Genomic DNA, 17166 nt, shown 5'->3' with positions numbered 1-17166 from the left:
ATGGGGGCGCATTATACATGGAAGAAAACGGTAAGTATAAAGTCTCCTTTGTAACATATACTCCTTGTAGCCTGTACTCAAAAAGAGGAGTTTCTTTGCATCGAGGTTTATGTCGCGGTTTGGTGAAGTGAATGAGTGTTCCGTCTGTAGGACTGGTCTTTCAATGCACCCCGCTTCAATGGCAGAACGCGGATGAATTTAAAGACATCAAATGAGAATAATCCTTTATAAAAATTAAAATTGACTGACGCAAACGTGAGTTCTTCATGTTTTTATTGAAAACAACAGTGCTGACGTCGTACGACATGGGTTTTTCGCTTTCCAAATAAGGGGTCGTCACTATTTGTGTTTAGATAAATGTCTGAGCTATAATGGTGTAATTCAGTGCTTCTCAATTATTTTCTGTTACGCCCCCCCTTAGTATGAAGAAAACTATTCGCGCCCCCCCTCCCCACCGTGACTATCCTAACTTGTCTTGTAAGTCGTAAAATGTTGCACTGTCGCAAACGTCACAGAAGTAACAATGAGAGCGCCACTGCCCCCTGCTGGGAAGATGCGCAATTACACTTTATTCTAGTACTGCAAAAAAAAAGCCTGTTCCCCAGGGTCACACGCGCCCCCCCCAGGTATAGCACGGCGCCCCCCAAGGGGGGCGCGCCCCACTATTTGAGAAGCACTGGTGTAATTAATGATTAAAACTTGAAAGTATCTGTTTATTGTATTCGTTTATATGTTTAATAAAGACAAAGCCATCACAAAACTATTTATTTACTGTAATTATTTAGATCCTGATCTAAATTAGCCTTGAATAAAGACTAAGCAGTCACATGAATTAACAGAAAAAATGGACAGCCGGACTCGTACTCATGGTCAAGTGGCCGGACTCGGACTCGGTGCAAAAATCCGATCGAGTCCACAGCCCTGGTTTGAACTACTCCCCTCTGGACAGCGTTATAGAGCTCTGTACGCCAAAACCAGCAGACACAGAGACAGCTTCTTCCCCCAGGCTGCTGCTCTGATGAACTCACACTACTCTTAGAGTCTCAGAGTCATTGCTGTGCAATAACATCATGCTCTCCACACCTTTTTTGAATTGTCTACACTGTTTGTACTATGTGTCCTCTCTGTGTCCTCTCTGCATCCATTGCAGCCTGGTCATCCTGGAGTTTTGAGTTTTTCCTTGCCCTCCTGGGAGTTTAAGATCAGGGGATGTTTGAGAATATTTGTTATTTTTTACATGTCCTGAGTGTTGTTAGTCACCTAAATGTTGAACAGTCATTTTTCACATGTCCTGAGTGTTGTTAGTCACCTAAATGTTGAACAGAGGCTGTGATGTACCAAGTCAAATTCCTTGTTTTGCATGCTCAAACATGGCTCTTGAATAACCATCCAAGCCAACCCCCTACACCAGGGGTGGGCAATTAATTTTTACAAGGGGCCACATGAAAAACCTGAGTTGTGTCAGAGGGCCACACCTACGGTAACTTAAACATAGTCTCTCCAGCGCGTCCTGGGTTGTCCCCGGGGTCTCCTACCGGTGGGACATGCCCGGAACATCTCCCCAGGGAGGCGTCCAGGAGGGATCCTGATGAGATGCCCGAGCCACCTCATCTGGCACCTCTCAACGTGGAGGAGTAGCAACTCTCCTCCGAGTCTCTCCCGGATGACCGAGCTTCTCACCCTATCTCTAAGGGAGAGCCCGGACATCCTGCGGAGTCCCGCAGGCCAAAACGGCCCGATAGGACTCCTTCTTCAGCTTGACGGCATCCCTTACCGCCGGTGTCCACCAGCGGGTTCGGGGATTGCCGCCACGACAGGCACCAATGACCTTACGGCCACAGCTCCGGTCGGCCGCCTCAACAATGGAGGCGCGGAACAAGGTCCACTCGGACTCAAGGTCCCCCGCCTCCCCCGGGACGTGGGAAAAGCTCTGCCGGAGGTGGGAGTTGAACTTCTTCCTGACAGGGGATCCCGCCAGACGCTCCCAGCAGCCCCTCACAGAGCGTTTGAGTCTGCCAGGTCGGACCGGCATCTTCCCCCACCATCGGAGCCAACCCACCACCAGGTGGTGATCAGTTGACAGCTCCGCCCCTCTCTTCGCCCGAGTGTCCAAAACATGCGGCCGCAAATCCGATCACACGACAACAAAGTCGATCATCGAACTGCGGCCTAGGGTGTCCTGGTGCCAAGTGCACACATGGACACCCTTATGTTTGAACATGGTGTTCATTATAGAAAATCCGTGTCGAGCACAGAAGTCCAATAATAGAACACCGCTCGGGTTCAGATCGGGGTGGGGGGGGGCGTTCCTCCCAATCACGCCCTTCCACTGTCATTGCCCACGTGAGCATTGAAGTCACCCAGTAGAACGATGGAGTCCCCAGAAGGAGCGCTCTCCAGCACTTCCTCCAGGGACTCCAAGAAGGGTGGGTACTCTGAACAGTCAGGACCCGTTCCCCCACCCGAAGGCGGAGGGAGGCTACCCTCTCGTTTACCGGGGTGAACCCCAATGTGCAGGCGCCCAGCCGGGGGGCAATAAGTATACCCACACCTGCTCGACGCCTCTCACCGTGGGCAACTCCAGAGTGGAAGAGAGTCCAGCCCCTCTCGAGAGGGCTTGTACCGGAACCCAAACTATGCGTGGAGGCAAGTCCGACTATGTCTAGTCTGAACTTTTCTGCCTCGCACACCAGCTCGGGCTCCTTTCCAGCCAGAGAGGTGACATTCCATGTCCCAAGAGCCAGCCTCTGCAGCCGGGGATCACACCGCCAAGGTCCCTGCCTTTGGCCGCCACCCAGCTTACACTGCACCCGACCCCTTTGGCCCCTCCCACAGGTGGTGAGCCCATGGGAAGGGGGACCCACGTTTCCTTTTCGGGCTGGGCCCGGCCGGGCCCCATGGGCGGAGGCCCGGCCACCAGACGCTCGCCTTCGAGCCCCGCCTCCAGGCCTGGCTCCAAATCAGTACAATTTATTCTTAACTTCTTTAACTTTTCCACAAATGACAAAGCCGCTGCATCTCTGGGTGTCAAGTTTGATAAAAAGTCCTTGTTGGGCTTGCAGTTTTGCTAGCAATGCATCAGCCTCTGTTGCGCGCTGTTTATCAGACAGATGTATTTTTTCTCATGCTTGGTCGTGTAGTGACGACTCAAATTATATTCTTTAAACACAGCGACCTGTGTACCACAAATCAGGCACACGGCTTTACCTTTCATTTCTGTAAAGAAATACTTGGCAGTCCATGTCTTGTTGAAAACACGGCGCTCCTTGTCAACTTTTCTTTTCTGAGGGTCAGCACACATTTCTCGGGCAGCATTACTTCGCACTGTTCACCTTCACGCACAGCTCACATACACGTACGCTACACGGAAGTGCGACACCTTTCAAAATAAAAGCAAAACAGTTGTATTGCACGCACGACAGATTTTTTTTTTTTTAAATGAAGTTGTAATCAAATATAATTTATGATTGGCCTCATGCGAGCCGGACAGGGACGCACAAAGGGCCGGATGTGGCCCGCGGGCCGTTTTTTGCCCAGGTCTGCCCTATACAGTCCTCAGGCTCCCCAACAATAGCGGTAGCAGTTTGCATTTTGTTGCAATGTTTTTCCTTATTCAGATTTGTTTCAAGACTACAGTTACAGTTAGACTTCACTTTAATGGTTAATGCAGTTATTGCAATTGTGTTGTTTTATCACAGTAGATTGGTTTATTTACATTTCAAAAACCAGAAGCCATTCATTTACAAATGTGATTGCACGTTAGTTACACATTTACAGTGACTTGCGAAAGTATTCGGCCCCCTTGAACTTTTCAACATTTCAGGCTTCAAACATATAGATATAAAATTTTAATTTTTGTCAAGAATCAACAACAAGTGGGACACAATCGTGAAGTGGAACGAAATTGATTGGATAATTTAAACCTTTTTAACAAATAAAAAACTGAAAAGTGGGGCGTGCAATATTATTCGGCCCCCTCGCGCTAATACTTTGTAGCGCCACCTTTTGCTGCAATTACAGCTGCAAGTCGCTTGGGGTATGTCTCTATGAGTTTTGCACATCGAGAGACTGGAATTCTTGCCCATTCTTCCTTGCAAAACAGCTCGAGCTCAGTGAGGTTGGATGGAGAGCGTTTGTGAACAGCAGTCTTCAGCTCTTTCCACAGATTCTCGATTGGATTCAGGTCTGGACTTTAACTTGGCCATTCTAACACCTGGATACGTCTATTTGTGAACCATTCCATTGTAGATTTGGCTTTATGTTTTGGATCATTGTCCTGTTGGAAGATAAATCTCCGTCCCAGTCTCAGGTCTTTTGCAGACTCCAACAGGTTTTCTTCCAGAATGGTTCTGAATTTGGCTCCATCCATCTTTCCATCAATTCTAGCCATCTTCCCTGTCCCTGCTGAAGAAAAGCAGCTCCAAACCATGATGCTGCCACCACCATGTTTGACAGTGGGGATGGTGCGTTCGGGGTGATGAGCTGTGTTGCTTTTACGCCATATATCGTACATATCGTTTTGCATTGCGGCCAAAAAGTTCGATTTTGGTTTCATTTGACCAGAGCACTTTCTTCCACGTTTGGTGTGTCTCCCAGGTGGCTTGTGGCAAACTTTAAACAAGACTTTTTATGGATATCTTTGACAAATGGCTTTCTTCTTGCCACTCTTCCACTAAGGCCAGATTTGTGCAGTGCACGACTGATTGTTGTCCTATGGACAGACTCTCCCACCTCAGCTGTAGTTATCTGCAGTTCATCCAGAGTGATCATGGGCCTCTTGGCTGCATCTCTGATCAGTCTTCTCCTTGTTTGAGATGAAAGTTTGGAGGGACGGCCGGGTCTTGGTAGATTTGCAGTGGTCTGATACTCCTTCCATTTCAATATAATTGCTTGCACAGTGCTCCTTGAGATGTTTAAACCTTGGGAGATCTTTTTGTATCCAAATCCAGCTTTAAACTTCCCCACAACAGTATCTCGGACCTGCCTGGTGTGCTCCTTTGTCTTCATGGTTCTCTCTGCGCTTTAAACAGAACCCTGAGACTATCAAAGAGCAGGTGCATTTATACGGAGACTTGATTACACACAGGTGCATTGTATTTATCATCATCAGTCATTTAGGACAACATTAGATCATTCAAAGATCCTCACTGAACTTCTGGAGTGAGTTTGCTGCACTGAAAGTAAAGGGGCCGAATAATATTGCACGCCCCACTTTTCAGTTTTTTATTTGTTAAAAAGGTTTAAATTATCCCAGGGCTCGAAGCTTATTTTTTGCCCAAGTTGCCCTCGGGCAAGTTGGAGAAAATTTTACTTGCCCGAAACAAAATTTTACTTGCCCGAATTTTTTTGGAGTGGATTTTTACTTGCCCGACACATTTTTGCAATAAAAAAGACAACACTATAAGTTTTGCCTTCATATGTTTTTATTCCATCATATTGTGCCTGCAGCCTGTTTTAATACAGTGTAGAACTTTTGATGCAATTAAACCACACTAGTCTACTGTAGTACCAAAATTCAATCGGAAACAAGCTCTGCTGGTGCGCAGGCGCAGAAGAGCCAGGGACGGGTGAGGGAGCATGCATTTAATTACGAAGCGCTTTGCCGTTATCAATGTATTGCAGACTTACACGAGAAACTAACCGCTCCCTAGAAAACAAAATGTCGGACCAGAAGCGGCAGACATTTGTTTCAGATGTAATCATTTTCTGTATAAAAATTACATTTGATGTTCAAAAAGTATTTTTTCAAACTTGAGTCTTTCGGGCCAATACGGTATGTCTACATTTTTTGCCCTCTGGTGATTAACTCATAGGATGCAATAACCTAAGGTGATAGTGCGAGCATTTTGAAGCCTCAGAGAGACATCGCTTTACAATTGTACCCCCCGGCATCACCAAGGGGCGCCTCACTATTTATGTCTAAATTTTTGGCCCTCCAGTGATTAACTCATACAATGCAACAACCTAAGCTGATAGTGTGAGCATTTTGAAGCCTCAGAGAGACATCGCCTTACAATCGTACCACCAATGTCTTCAGCAAAGGTGCAAGCAAACTGGCATCACAAAAGATGTCTCGTCCGCTGGGAAAAACACAGGAGTCAATGTTTAGCGGCCTACCTTTGGTGTAGACAAAGAGCGTCCAGCAGAACTTGAAGACGTCGGCAGAGTGACAAGGCAGCCGGCGGTGCTTCCGGCCGCGGGGCTGGCGCGGCAGAGGAGGTGGCGCCTCGGAGCCATGCGGGCTGCGAAACATGGCCGCAAAGATGGGCTGGAACTTGCGGAAGATGACAGTGGAAACCTCAAAGTTGCGCTCCAGGCGCACCATGCGCACATGGAAGTTCTCGCACAGGTTGGACATGTCGGACCACTTGCGCATCTTGGAGAAGAACTCGATCAGGCTGCAGGACGTACCGGCGAGTCAAGGCCATTCGTGAGAAGAAAAGCCCAACTTTAAAACAGCTACACGTGTTTTCTTTTTAACCAGAATCACAAAATGCTATGGTAATATTATGGTTTGTCCATAATCAGATATCTATTGTCATAATAAGAAATAAATAAAAAAAAGAATGATTTTAGGCTGTGATTGTTTGAACTTTTTGAAGTGTGTGGGGTTTTCTTTGCACCTGAGTTTGGCGGTGCGCAGTATCCTGGTGAGCGACACACAGTTTCCCTCCATCAGGCCTTTTCCCACCGTGGGTGTGCTTCCTTTCCTGCAGGCAGCATACAGCGAGCAGGCCAGCCAGTGCACTACCTCACCCTGTACACACACGTACACCCAACACCTCACTTTCCATCACTTTCACACAAGTACAAGAAACAATGCAGTACTGTCCCATTCAAGCGCAGCCGACCATTTTGGTCAGGAAGGGGCCGGCAATGTGGGTTTCTAATTAAATTTACTAAAACACCCGCTCACATCGCTCAGATCAGAACATGGCTTCTTGCCACATTGGGGAGGTTCTTATTTTAACAACTCAAAGAAAAGGTGTGTAGTTACCTAGCTCTACATATTTTGCTATCGATTATGTATTTGTGTTCTTGCTTATTATGGCCGGTGACCAGCTCAGGGTGTGCCCTGCTTGTCAGCTGAGATATGCTGCCGCACACACACGCGAGGAGAAGCGGTTTGGAAAATGAATGAATGATCTGGTGTTGCCTTCGGTGAGATTCCAGCTTTGACCATTCAACACCTAGACGGTGAGCTTGTCTGTTGAATTCAGGGGTCATTGACATGTTGCCCAGGAGCACCGGCCAGCCTCCGACGACCACATGACTAGCTCGCGAGGCTGCTCTAAGGATAGTGCACCAGCGGTGGGACCAGAGGCAATTGCTCTAAGGGTGTAAATGTCCTTTAGTTTGGACCAAAAGCGGATTTAATTTTTTTCGTTTTGTGCGATTCCTATTCAGACTGTACATTTTGCGAGCGAAGTATATTTTGTAAACACACCCAAGCTTGTGAAGATCTGTGCTCCCATTGGACAGCAATGACCAGGGCGGCACACAGAGCACAAACCCGGAAATGGAGGAAAACATGCGAGTCCTCTGCGCTCCGTTGGTTTGGATCTGCGCTGTTTGTATTCACACCTGAAGCGAACCGTACCAGTTTGTTCAGAAGCGAACCGACCACTTCAAAAAGTGGGTCTCGGTCCGTTTCTTTAATCCGCACCAGGATTCGTTTGCATGTCTTCACACCTGCATAAAAGGTCCAGACCAAAGTCACAATCGTACCCTGATCCGTTTAAAGTAGACCAAACAGTCAGGTCTCAATACGCCCCAAGACTGCAAGGGAAGCTCAGCTTCCCCTTAAATGTCAAAAGAATAAGTGATCAAATATATACTGTTGTGTGTCATTGTCATTGACTAAATATGCACTACAACACATTCAACCCTTGTGTTCGTCCCTTCCGAGCAGCAAGGTAAATAAACCGACACATTTTATGATGTAGGCCGAAATTGAGCTTTCCCTCCTTGGAAGACCAGCATCCGCCACTGGTTGGGACGAAGTGATTGTTTTGGGAATGTTGCAGAAGTGATCACTTAAAGATGTGAATACTGGAAGAGATTTATAAAGGAAAGTAGTAGGGGTGTAAATCGCGGGTTTTGTCACGATACGATATAATATCGATATAAAGAACTGCGATACGATATTTGCCAATATCTTAAAGCCTGCTGCGATTCATTCACGATATATTGCGATATAGTGCTCTACGATCGATTTTTATTTTTTTTTTAATAAAAAATATAGAACAATATCCTGATTTATAACAATTCATACGCAAATTCAACAAGGTACTGCAAACTCTTTATTTAGGAAATTACAAGAGTATTGTAGTATACAAATTGCTTACTTTAACACTGAACTTTGATGTCGTGTTTTTTCTTTAAATGTGCGGCGAGATTTGTGCTCCCTGAATATTTGATCACCGCATGGCAGGATTTACAAACTGCACGTGTCTTGTCCGTTGAGACATCTTTTCTTTGGAATCCAAAGTGCTTCCAAACGAATGACTTGAAGCCTAAAGGGGAGCAAATTTCCTCGTCTTTTTGGACACTAGCCATAGCACCAGCCCAGGAGCCGCGTACTAGTTGTCGCCTCCCCTTTCACGTGCGTGCTCTGCTCACAACACAACAACGCCGGGCGCACTGCTCCCGGAAAGAGGAAGCAAGCAACAATGAACCAGGGCTCGAAGCTTATTTTTTGCCCAAGTTGCCCTCGGGCAAGTTGGAGAAAATTTTACTTGCCCGAAACAAAATTTTACTTGCCCGAATTTTTTTGGAGTGGATTTTTACTTGCCCGACACATTTTTGCAATAAAAAAGACAACACTATAAGTTTTGCCTTCATATGTTTTTATTCCATCATATTGTGCCTGCAGCCTGTTTTAATACAGTGTAGAACTTTTGATGCAATTAAACCACACTAGTCTACTGTAGTTCCAAAATTCAACCGGAAACAAGCTCTGCTGGTGCGCAGGCGCAGAAGAGCCAGGGACGGGTGAGGGAGCATGCATTTAATTACGAAGCGCTTTGCTGTTATCAATGTATTGCAGACTTACACGAGAAACTAACCGCTCCCTAGAAAACAAAATGTCGGACCAGAAGCGGCAGAAGTTGCGAGAAATTATGCACAAAATCGTCTTTTTACTAGGGGTGTAACGATACATCGATACACATCGATTAATCGATATAATGCTCTACGATTTATTGGCATCGATGCTAAAGGTAAACATCGATTTATATCGCCGTGTTTTACCTCGGACATTAGACGCGACTTTATTTTGAAATCCAGTTCATTGTTGCTTGCTTCCTCTTTCCGGGAGCAGTGCGCCCGGCGTTGTTGTGTTGTGAGCAGAGCACGCACGTGAAAGGGGAGGCGACAACTAGTACGCGGCTCCTGGGCTGGTGCTATGGCTAGTGTCCAAAAAGACGTGGAAATTTGCTCCCCTTTAGGCTTCAAGTCATTCGTTTGGAAGCACTTTGGATTCCAAAGAAAAGATGGCTCAACCGACAAGACACGTGCAGTTTGTAAATCCTGCCATGCGGTGATAAAATATTCAGGGAGCACTAATCTCGCCACACATTTAAAGAAAAAACACGACATCAAAGTTCAGTGTTAAAATAAGCACTTTGTATACTGCAATACTCTTGTAATTTCCTAAATAAAGAGTTTGCAGTATCTTGTTGATTTTGCGTATGAATTGTTATAAATCAGGATATTGTTCTATATTTTTTATTTAAAAAAATATATCGATCGTAGAGCATTATATCGCGATATATCGTGAATGAATCGCAGCAGGCTTTAAGATATCGGCAAATATCGTATCGTAGTTCTTTATGTCGATATTATATCGTATCGTGATATAACCCGCGATTTACACCCCTACTCAGTACCCAATAAGTATTGTTTTTTGGATTCTTTGGTGGTGTTTTTGTACCCAAGAACACTCAGTTTCAAAAAGGTCGGTGACGTAAAGGCTGCCTTCAAGGACAGTCTGTAAACACAACTAATCCCAAACACTTCATAATCTATGTAGCTAGAATCACCGTGCAATCACCAATATTATCGCAAGAAGTTATCGTTAAATTGTAAATGATTACAATTGCTTGTTCATGATTAAAAGGCAATGTGCGAACGTCCGATGGACCGCGAACATTTGGAGTGCTTAAATTCCGACGTCCGTTTGTTTGGTGAGGCAGAAACAGTCTATTCAAGTAGCCCTCTGCTGCTCACCTCCAGCGTGTACGTGTTCCAGATGGTCGTGAAGTTGTCCATGGCTTCGGTGGCCGTGCGCTCGTCCATGTTGAGCTCCTGACACAGCGTTTCCAAACTCCTCCGCGCGATGCTCTCCTCCATTCGGCCCGACTCCGAATCGGACGACTCGTCGCCGCGCATCCTGGCCGACAGGGCGGCTATCGCTATCTTCACACTTGTGGTGGCCGCAGCTGGGAGGATGTTTTTTTTTTAAGGGGGGGTTAAGAAAAAAGGCCCCACAAATTAAAGCAAAACAAAAACACGACGCTCCTCCAGCAGCCGAGACTATGACCTAGCTCCACTTCCGCTAAACAGTGGCGCCAAAACTGCCGAGCGAGGCCCAATAGGAGGCGAGGGGCGTGTCGGTCACGTGAGGTAGTCACCCAACTAGTGCTGCCTTTTGAAGCATTTCAATAAACCGCTAAGAAGGAATCAATGTCACTGTTGGATTGAAATTCACGAATGGATTTTTCCCCAAATACATTATACTTAGAAGATCTATTTTTACGTTTGTCATATTTACTGTCACTGACGTAAACAATTCCTCCACCCCTCCTCTTCAAGTTACTGTTCTGTCACTTCCGGAATGTTACAAAACAAACATGTATTCATGCGACGACAAAAAAAAAAAATCAAAGAATGTGTTTTTAAATTCTGTTTGGAGAATTTGTTTTTATATCATCATGTTTACGGCGGATGGTCTAAATGCAGCTCAGTTTGACCGTAATTACTCACTTACCGAACGTTATTATTATTACTATTATTATTATTATCGTTATTATTATTACTATTATTACTATTATTGTAGCAACTAGTGGGTGTAATTACTGTTCGGTTGTCTGATTGCTTAGGGAGGCCGTGAAGGCAGCAAATGACAATCCTGCCCATTTTTTATTATGGCGACACCATCTATAGCAGGGGTCACCAACACGGTGCCCGATCGGACAAATATGCGCAAATGATATAGTGTGTGTGGAGTGATGTAGAATCAATTACCGTAATTTCCGGGCTATAAGCCGCACCGGACTATAAACCTCACCAGCTAAAATTCGGGGATATTTTATTTTTTTCTTATATAAACCGCACCGGACTATAAGCCCCACGTGCACACGCGTTTTTTACAAAGAAAGACAGTTCACAGAAAGTCTTTTTAAAGTTTTAATAACATACTTTACCATGTCTTTCTAAATATTGCCTGTGATGCATCAGTATTACTGCAGCAACACGGAAGTGTGCACGCGAGTTATTAACAAAGAATATAAGCCGCACGTGCACACGCGTTTTTTACAAAGAAAGACAGTTCACAGAAAGCTTTTTTAAAGTTTTAATAACATACCTTAACATTTCTTTCCAAACACTGCCTGTGACGCGGCAGTCGTTAAAAAACATACCAGTAAAAGTATTTATGGATTTTTACGGCCTCCAGGGGGCGCTCTAGCAGGAAGCAAGAGCGAGACAGATGAAGAAGAGATAATCCGCCGAAGAAGACGTGCTAGTTTGTGTTTTGAACATTTCGCGCATCACGCACACACCCTCATTATGGAAAACACACGAAGAAATGCATTTGATGCAGCTTTTAAATTAAAAGCAATCGATTTGGCTGTCAAAGAGGGAAATAGAGCTTAAATGGCGGCGCGGCGTGTTTATGGATTTTTACGGCCTCCGAAGCAAGAGCGAGACAGACAAAGAAGAGATAATGCGCCGAAGAAGACGTGCTAGTTTGTGTTTTGATAGGCGAATAGTGCCATATAATTCACACAAAGAAGAGAGAGAACGAGATCAAGACGGACATTACTGAAAGGAAGCTTTTATACACAAACCGTCATTATGGGGGACAAAAGAAATGCATATGATGCCGCTTTTAAGCTAAAGGCAGTCGATGTTGATGACATTGTGTTGCGTCATCCTTTTCTTTATTTCGTGGTCCTGTCTACTCTGGAGCTATACGTGTCGCTGTCTAGTTTAATGTAATTTAGCGCTTCGTACATGAATAAAATTAGCATGAACAGACCCTCATCACACTCGAGGAAATGCATAAAAGCGACGACGAAAGAGACTGAGAAAGTGTGAGGCGAAGGATATCTAACGCTATTCCAATCGGACACTGAGGAGGAAGACTTTGATGGTTTCAGTGCACAGGAGGAAGATGAAGACGATGAAGCTCTTTTTTTTTACTTTTACTGGTATGTTTTTTTAACCAGCCCTGTTAATGCTGTGCTACCGTGTTGCTGCTGTGTTACCGCCGCGTCTCAGTAACTTTTACCGGTATGTTTTTTTTAATCCAGCTCTATTAGACTTGTGTTACTTCCGTGTTGCTGCGGTATTACTGCCGCGTCACAGGCAGTGTTTGGAAAGAAATGTTAAGGTATGTTATTAAAACTTTGAAAGAGCTTTCTGTGTCCAGTCTTTCTTTGTTAATAACTCGCGTGCACATTTCCGTGTTGCTGCGGTACTACTGCTGCGTCACAGGCAATGTTTAGAAAGACATGTTAAAGTATGTTATTAAAACTTTAAAAAGGCTTTCTGTGTACTATCTTCCTTTGTAAAAAAACGCGTGTGCACGTGCGGTTTATAGTCCGGTGCGGTTTATATAAGAAAAAAACAAAAATATCCCCAAATTTTAGCTGGTGAGGTTTATAGTCCGGTGCGGTTTATAGTCCGGAAATTACGGTAATTGATTCGACATCACTCCACACCCAACGACTCCACCATCGGTTTCAACTTATTTACAAATCCATACTCGGGATGTCACCTCCCTCTCTCTCCTCCCTCCTGCACGGTTGTCATTGTTCCCTCAATCTAAGGTCCAGTAATCTTATTAAATTCACCATACCCAAAGTACGTACAGTTTTTGGTCGAAACTCCTTCCATTTTTCTGCAGCTTATGATTGGAATACTATGCAAAATACCCTTAAATTCACTGTCAATCACATCATTTACAGTTTTCAAACAAAATTTGCAACAAGTTTTAACCGACTCTTGCAGCTGTTAAATTAAATATGTTGTTATATACCGTAATTTTCGGACTAAAAGTCGCTCCGGAGTACAAGTCGCATCAGCCATAAAATGCCCAAAAAGGTGAAAAAAAAACCATATATAAGTCGCTCCGGAGTATAAATCGCATTTTGGGGGGCAATTTATTCGACAAAATCCAACACCAAGAACAGGCATGAACGAGCAACAACAGGCTAAACCAGGGGTGGGCAATTAATTTTTACAAGGGGCCACATGAAAAACCCGAGTTGTGTCAGAGGGCCACACCTACGATAACTTAAACCTGTTCAATTTTCTTCCATTGTAAAATGCACTAAATTATTTATTTTAAATAGCTGGCACTGGTAATATAGAAGAATACAATTATTCTCTTTATATTTATATTAAGCTATGTGAAATTGTGGTGTATAGGTCAAATAAAAAAACAATCAGTACAATTTATTCTTAGCTTCTTTAACTTTTCCTCAAATGACAAAGCCTCTGCATCTCTGGGTGTGAAGTTTGATAAAAAGTCCTTCTTGGGCTTCCAGTTTTGCTAGTAATGCATCAGCCTATGATGCGCACTGTTTATCAGACAGATGTAGTCGTGTAGAGGCGACTCAAATTATATTCTATAAACACAGCGACCCGTGTACCACAAATCAGGCACACGGCTTTACCTTTCATTTCTGTAAAGAAATACTTGGCAGTCCATTTCTTGTTGAAAACACGGCGCTCCTTGTCAACTTTTCTTTTCTGAGGGTCAGCACACATTTCTCGGGCAGCATTACTTCGCATAATGTTGGCAAGTGAGTGAACGATTCGTTCAAAAAGAACGACTCTTTCAGTGAACCCTCTGCCAACCCTCCGGTTACTAAACGACCCACTCTTTTGCCTGAGCCACAGCCGCCATATAACTTCAACCAGTAGGTGTCGGTAATGCCCATTGAAGCTGGTGCCACCTCGCCGTAAAACAAAACAAAGAAGAAAATGACGTAACTTCCCGTTCACGAACGAGTCGTGAATTGCATTTCCCGTTCACCAACGAACGAATCTGTGAGTGAACGAATCACCCACTGGGTTCATCACTCACTAAGTGAGTTCAACTTGAATTATTCAAGATTCAAAAGTTTTTTATTCGCCATGTTTGAGCGTGCCAAACAAGGAATTTGACTTCGGTAAATCACAGCTTCTGTTCAACATTTAGGTGATTAACAACACTCAGGACATGTGAAAAATATTCTCAAACATCCCCTGATCTTAAACTCCCAAGAGGGCAAGGAATAACTCAAAGCTCCAGCTAGGGGAACAGAGAAACCTTGAGAAGACACCACAGATGGGAAGGTCCCTTATCCAGGATGACCAGGCTGCAATGGATGCAGAGAGGACACATAGTACAAACAGTGTAGACAAATTCAAAAAAGGTGTGGAGAGCAGGATGTTATTGCACAGTAATGACTCTGAGACTCTAAGAGTGGTGTGAGTTCATCAGAGCAGCAGCTTGGGGGAAGAAGCTGTCTCTGTGTCTGCTGGTTTTGGTGTACCGAGCTCTATAACGCCGTCCGGAGGGGAGTAGTTCAAACAGACTGCAACCAGGGTGAGAAGGGTCTGTAGAGATGTTCCTTGCACGTTTCCTGGTCCTGGACAGGTACAAGTCTTGGATAGATGGGAGGTTGATTCCAATTACCGTTTTTTTCCATGTATAATGCGCAAAATTTAACTAATTTATTGTCCTAAAATCTGGGGTGCGCATTATACATGGGTACAAAAAAAAGAAAAGAAAAAAGATTTTTATTTTTTTTAAATCCGAATATGATACGGAGGCCGCCATTACAGATGCGCTTTCTTCTCTGCTGTTCACTTCAAACACGCTCCATACGAACACAATGCTCTCGTATCAGACGCTTGCTCGATCACCTGCTCGTTTGCTGTCACGATGTACCCTACACAAATCCCAAACATTTCTTCGCTATCGAGTTTGCTAGCGCATGCCCAGTGATACTGACCGGCAGAATAACATCCGGTTGTTCCCAAAGATGATCTTTTTTCTGAAATAATTTTACGTTTACGGACTTAAGTAGGAGTCAAAATTTGGGTGCGTATTATACATGGGTACAAGCTTTTTTCCAGCCTCAACATGCCATTTTTAGGGTGCGTATTATACATGGGGGCGCATTATACATGGAAAAAAACAGTATCTTTTCTGCAGTCCTGATTGTCCGTTGCAGTCTGTGCTTGTTTTGTTTGGAGGCCGATCCAAACCAGATGGAGGTGCAGAGGACAGACTGGATGATGGAGTGAATCACTCACTGAGTGATTCGCATTTCCAGTTCACCGCGAGAACGGATCAGTGAGGGAAATAATCCTGGCTTTCCCATTCAAAGTCAAAGTCAGCTTTATTGTCAATCTCTTCACATGTCAAGACACACAAAGAAACCGAAATTACGTTTCCTCTATCCCACGATGACGAGACATAGTACACGATAGACATACAAGTAAACGACACAAAATAAAAACAAGAGGGCACAAACAATAAATAATAAGAGTGATGAATAAATAATAAATAAACAAATAACACGATAAATAAGAGAAGCAAAACGGAGCCAGTGTACATACAGCAGACAGTAAGCATAGCGCTAAAGTACAGGACGCTACGCAGAAAGGGGGAGAGAGTTCAGGAACCTAACAGCCTGGAGTATGAAGCTGTTGGTGAGTCTGGTGGTGTGGGAGCGCAGGCTCCTATACCTCTTCCCAGAGGGCAGAAGATCAAACAAAGAGTGAGCGGGGTGACTCACATCACTCACAATCGTGGTCGCCTTGCGGGTGAGATGGGAGATGTAAATGACTTTCAAGGAGGGGAGTGAAGCACCAATAATCTTACCAGCCATGTTCACTATGCGCTGATGGGCCTTCATGTTGTAGTCAGTGCAGCTACCACCCCAAACAGCAATTTGCTTACGAGTCAATGAGTGAACTGCCTTCCTGTGCATCAACGGATGAGTCAGTGAATATGTTGCGTCTCCTGGCGTGAACTATGTAAACCAGAATGTAGATTTACGATTTACTTATAGTAGGTTTTAAATAACGTGTATGCACATATATGCCTAAATGTTGTTATTCAATATATCGACTGCAGTTTCACATTAGATTGCTGGTTTGAGATGTACTTTTATTTTTATTTTTATTTTTATTTTTATTTTTATTTTTATTTTTATTTTTATTTTTATTTTTATTTTTATTTTTATTTTTATTTTTATTTTTATTTTTATTTTTATTTTTATTTTTATTTTTATTATTTTAATAAACATTTATGTTATTGTCTGGTGTTTTATTCCTTGTTTTTATATTCGCCAATCAAAACATAAAAATCAGACCTTTTATTGAAACACAAACACATTCGGTATAATAACACCATCAACTACAAGCCAACAAATACAAAATTAAAATATCAATGTCGGCATAAAGCAGTGCTTCTCAAATAGTGGGGCGCGCCCCCCTTGGGGGGCGCCGTGCTATACCTGGGGGGGCGCGTGTGACCCTGGGGAACAGGCTTTTTTTTTTGCAGTACTAGAATAAAGTGTAATTGCGCATCTTCCCAGCAGGGGGCAGTTGCGCTCTCATTGTTACTTCTGTGACGTTTGCGACAGTGCAACATTTTACGATTTACAAGACAAGTTAGGATAGTCACGGTGGGGAGGGAGGGGGGGCGCGAAAAGTTTTCTTCTTGCTAGGGGGGGGCGTAACAGAAAATAATTGAGAAGCACTGCTCTGGTGGAAGGCATGTTCGCGAGGTTTGGGGCACCCGAGGTCATTCACAGCGACCAGGGCAGGAACTTTGAGTCAGCTGTGTTCGCGACAATGTGTGAGAGAATGGGCATGGAAAAACGCGCACTACACCTCTTCACCCTCAAAGTGATTGACTCATTGAACGCTTTAATAGGA

At 44.2% G+C, this 17166-nt stretch overlaps 1 protein-coding gene across 1 annotated transcript in view; it reads right to left on the bottom strand.

Annotated features, from left to right (window-relative positions):
* rbl1 (retinoblastoma-like 1 (p107)) overlaps positions 1–10579 on the bottom strand; it is a 52905-nt gene extending 42326 nt beyond the window's left edge. The window contains exons 1-3 of the mRNA XM_061292357.1: positions 10231–10579; positions 6624–6757; positions 6118–6398 (exon numbers count right to left, since the gene is read on the bottom strand). Of these exons, the coding sequence (XP_061148341.1) occupies positions 6118–6398; positions 6624–6757; positions 10231–10392 (577 nt within the window). The 5' untranslated portion in view covers positions 10393–10579. The remainder of the gene's footprint in view (positions 1–6117; positions 6399–6623; positions 6758–10230) is intronic.
* Positions 10580–17166: the final 6587 nt, after the last annotated feature.

The sequence above is a fragment of the Syngnathus typhle genome, linkage group LG11 (assembly GCF_033458585.1).
Source record: "Syngnathus typhle isolate RoL2023-S1 ecotype Sweden linkage group LG11, RoL_Styp_1.0, whole genome shotgun sequence".
NCBI classification, from domain to species: Eukaryota; Metazoa; Chordata; class Actinopteri; order Syngnathiformes; family Syngnathidae; genus Syngnathus; species Syngnathus typhle.
This window is presented reverse-complemented; position numbering and strand designations above follow the sequence as displayed.